Here is a 3,177-nt window from a genome sequence, read left to right on the forward strand (position 1 = left end):
CTATAATTCCGCATATTTAAATATTTACCTTATCCCTAAATTTAAAACTGAACCCTAAACCTAAACCCTGAACCCTGGCGTTGGGATACTACTCGTTTTATTTAGTATGTTGTGTGTATAAAAATACAGGCGTTGAAGGGGAGTAGAGGTTTCCATTATTCCCAAAAATTTCAGGGTATGAAGGAGATTATTAAGGAAGTTTTAAAAAAATCAAGAAAACTTTTCTTTGTACATATTATTTCAGTATATATACATGAATGATTATACATGTATAGTGATTATATATATATGAATAATTATATGCATGTATTACCATTGCTCCATATGATGTTGTTTATTCATGCAGATGTGTGATGGTAAGTGATGGAATAAAATGAAGATAATTTATAAGGATGCATGTATGCACCCCCTCCTTTTTCGTTCATAATAGTTTAGTAGTGAAAATTTTTTACGTTTTTCCCTTTTCTCTTATTTTTCCATTCAACGTGAAATATTATTCATGCGGGTATACATATGTATAAAATTTTGTTCCTTCCGTATATTATTACTGTTATGGTCATTAGCTTATTAGAAGCAGTTCATTATAAGGGAAAGGGAAGGAGGATATTCCCCTTTCCTTAGGTGTTACATTACAGTCCATGATAACCTATGTTCATCTGCCGTGCATTATTATTTCCTCCCTTTGTGATAAATGATGTAGTATATGAGACGGAACCATTTGTTGACTCACCTTCTAAGTCTTCCGTACAATCCTCCGTGTAGTCGTATGTTGAATTCTCCATTGAATATTCGGTAAAATCTTCAGTTTCCATATTCAAGTTCCATTCCATTGGACTTTTCCTATTCCTACTAGGAGAACCTTTCATCCAAGAGGGTAATGAGGTAAACTAATAAAAAGAAGGAGAACAGGGATCGGAATATGCAATATATACATTGTCGCCTATAACAATATGCATATTCAGCAGATATAAATACCACTACATATTATTCTGCACACTCGTATACTTAATGCACCTTATACAGAAGGAAGGAAATAGAAGCTAATCCTGCCACTACAGTTGTGGAAGAAACAAAAGGATTCAGAGGGGGGACACTTGCACCCTCTGTTGGACCTACAGTAATGTCATTACTCTCTACAGATGTCTGTGCTTCAATTGCAGCGAGAGGTGTTGTTAGGGCTTCTGTAGCTATGGGTTGTGTTGTTGCTGCTTCCGTCTCCTCGTTCTTAAATGTGGCGACTGTGCTCCCCTGACCATCTAAACCTAAGGAATATAGGAAGAAAAACAGTAAGTGGAATTAGTCTGCTTAGAAGTGTTTGCAACGTTGCAATTCAGAAGGTGCACGGGGGTACAGCTGTTTCCTTCTTCTTTGCGTGCTTGTTTTTCCTTTTATTCTTCTTTCTTTTTCATCTGTATGTGTGCGTTTTCTTTGTTCCATAAGAATACTTTTAAGCAATGGTATCTACCTTACCTTGGCCAACTTGATCCTTCGTACCTGATGCAGTTTCTCTGGGCAAACTGTCATCATGCGAACGTGTACTATCCGCACTTCTTGCTAATTGTTGCTGTAGTTGCTGTTGTTGTTGTTGCTGTTGTTGTTGCTGTTGTTGTTGTTGCCGTTGTTGTTGCTGTTGTTGCTGCTGTTTTTGCTGTTGTTGCTGCTGTTGTTGCTGCTGTTGTTGTAGTTCTGAGTATGATCCTGATAGTGTAACTCCCAGAACTGGCCAATTCCACTCTTTCCCAAATATTTCTTTTCCTAATTCTGACGGCTTCTTAACTGTTCTTCCTCTATGGAACATATTGTTAAGTTCCTCACAGTGGCTACCACTATATCGTTCCTTCGTGCAGGGTATATTTAAACTTTCATATGTTCTTTCAATACCCTTCAGATACTTCCTGCATGCTTCCTTATATATTCCGCGATGCATCCTTACCCTAGAATTAATGATATTATAAATTTTTGTGTAATTATATACTTCCATTAATTTCTTGAAATCTTCTTTGTTTATTTTAGGACACATATCAGAACATATACCTTTCGTTCCTACACCTCCATTATTATAAATGTCCCTCATAATATTCGAAAACAATTCCTTCTTTTCCTTTAAGTTTTCGGATACTATATTTCCTAGCCAATAATAAAAAGTGAAACAATCGATCCCTGATCGTTTATTCTGTCCACATTTCCCATTAGCAATACACCAACCTTTTGCAACTTCCTGCGCTGTCTGATCAGCATTTGTGCATTCTTTTAATATACTTTTTAATTCTTTTTTCATTTCTTCACACTCATCAGCACATGTAGCTTTTTTTGTTCTTTCGTTGAAATTTTTGTAGTACAGTTCCCAGGAGCTTGAACCCTGCAGGCACTCTCTCTATAAATTTAAAAATTATAGTGTGTACATTATTTCCTATGTTCGTGCACACTAACTTAGTGTACTATACATATAATATGCAGCATTTATATTACTTATCTACTTACTTCATTCGCCATTTCCTGGTTTAGGGCTTTATGGGGTTAGGTTTCAGGGTTTAGAATTAGGGGGTTAGGTTTCAGTGTTTAGCGAGTTACAGTTTAGGGTTTAAGGTTAGGGGTTCATGGTTCAGTGTTCTCTAAATCTTTTTTTCTATGCGAAATGTTATCAAAGATAGAAAAAAAATGTTCTTTTATTTAATAAAAAATAAGTGAATTTCTTTCTTTTTCTCAATTATAATATAATTGAAATTTCTTTTTATTTGTAATATTTTTACTATGATTAATCATACCTTTAATTATACGGAACATAAAATATTTACATATAAGACATGTTCTAAGCTTATATGATACCTATATTTATAAATTAAAAATATTATAAATGCATTATATATTTCATTAAAATTTTGTAACGCTAAAAATTTTAAATTTAATTTGTGAAAATTATAATTGTTTTTACCCACAGTGTGATTTCCGTTTAAAACATATTTTTATGTATGACATATTTTTTCCACCAATAATACACATAATTCAAAAATTGGAAATAAATTTAAAATATTGGATCAATATCATTAATAATTATTTTTAAATAAAATTTAATGAAATGCTTACATAATTTATGGCAATTTGTAAAGAAGCATATATGTTATTATGAGAATATAATGTCTATTCATGTTTAAAATTTTAAATTGATGTATTATAAAA

The 3,177-nt window shown here is 32.9% G+C and overlaps 1 protein-coding gene across 1 annotated transcript; it reads right to left on the reverse strand.

Annotated features, from left to right (window-relative positions):
* Nucleotides 1-1,554: 1,554 nt before the first annotated feature.
* Nucleotides 1,555-2,278, reverse strand: PCYB_002730 (ubiquitin carboxyl-terminal hydrolase; the record flags this gene model as incomplete). Its single annotated transcript, XM_004227694.1, has 2 exons — nucleotides 1,555-1,686; nucleotides 1,712-2,278. The coding sequence occupies 2 exons, from the start codon at nucleotides 2,276-2,278 to the stop codon at nucleotides 1,555-1,557; spliced, it is 699 nt and encodes a 232-aa protein (XP_004227742.1).
* Between the last annotated feature and the right edge of the window lie 899 nt (nucleotides 2,279-3,177).

Source organism: Plasmodium cynomolgi, assembly GCF_000321355.1.
Source record: "Plasmodium cynomolgi strain B DNA, scaffold: 0158, whole genome shotgun sequence".
NCBI lineage: Eukaryota > Apicomplexa > Aconoidasida > Haemosporida > Plasmodiidae > Plasmodium > Plasmodium cynomolgi.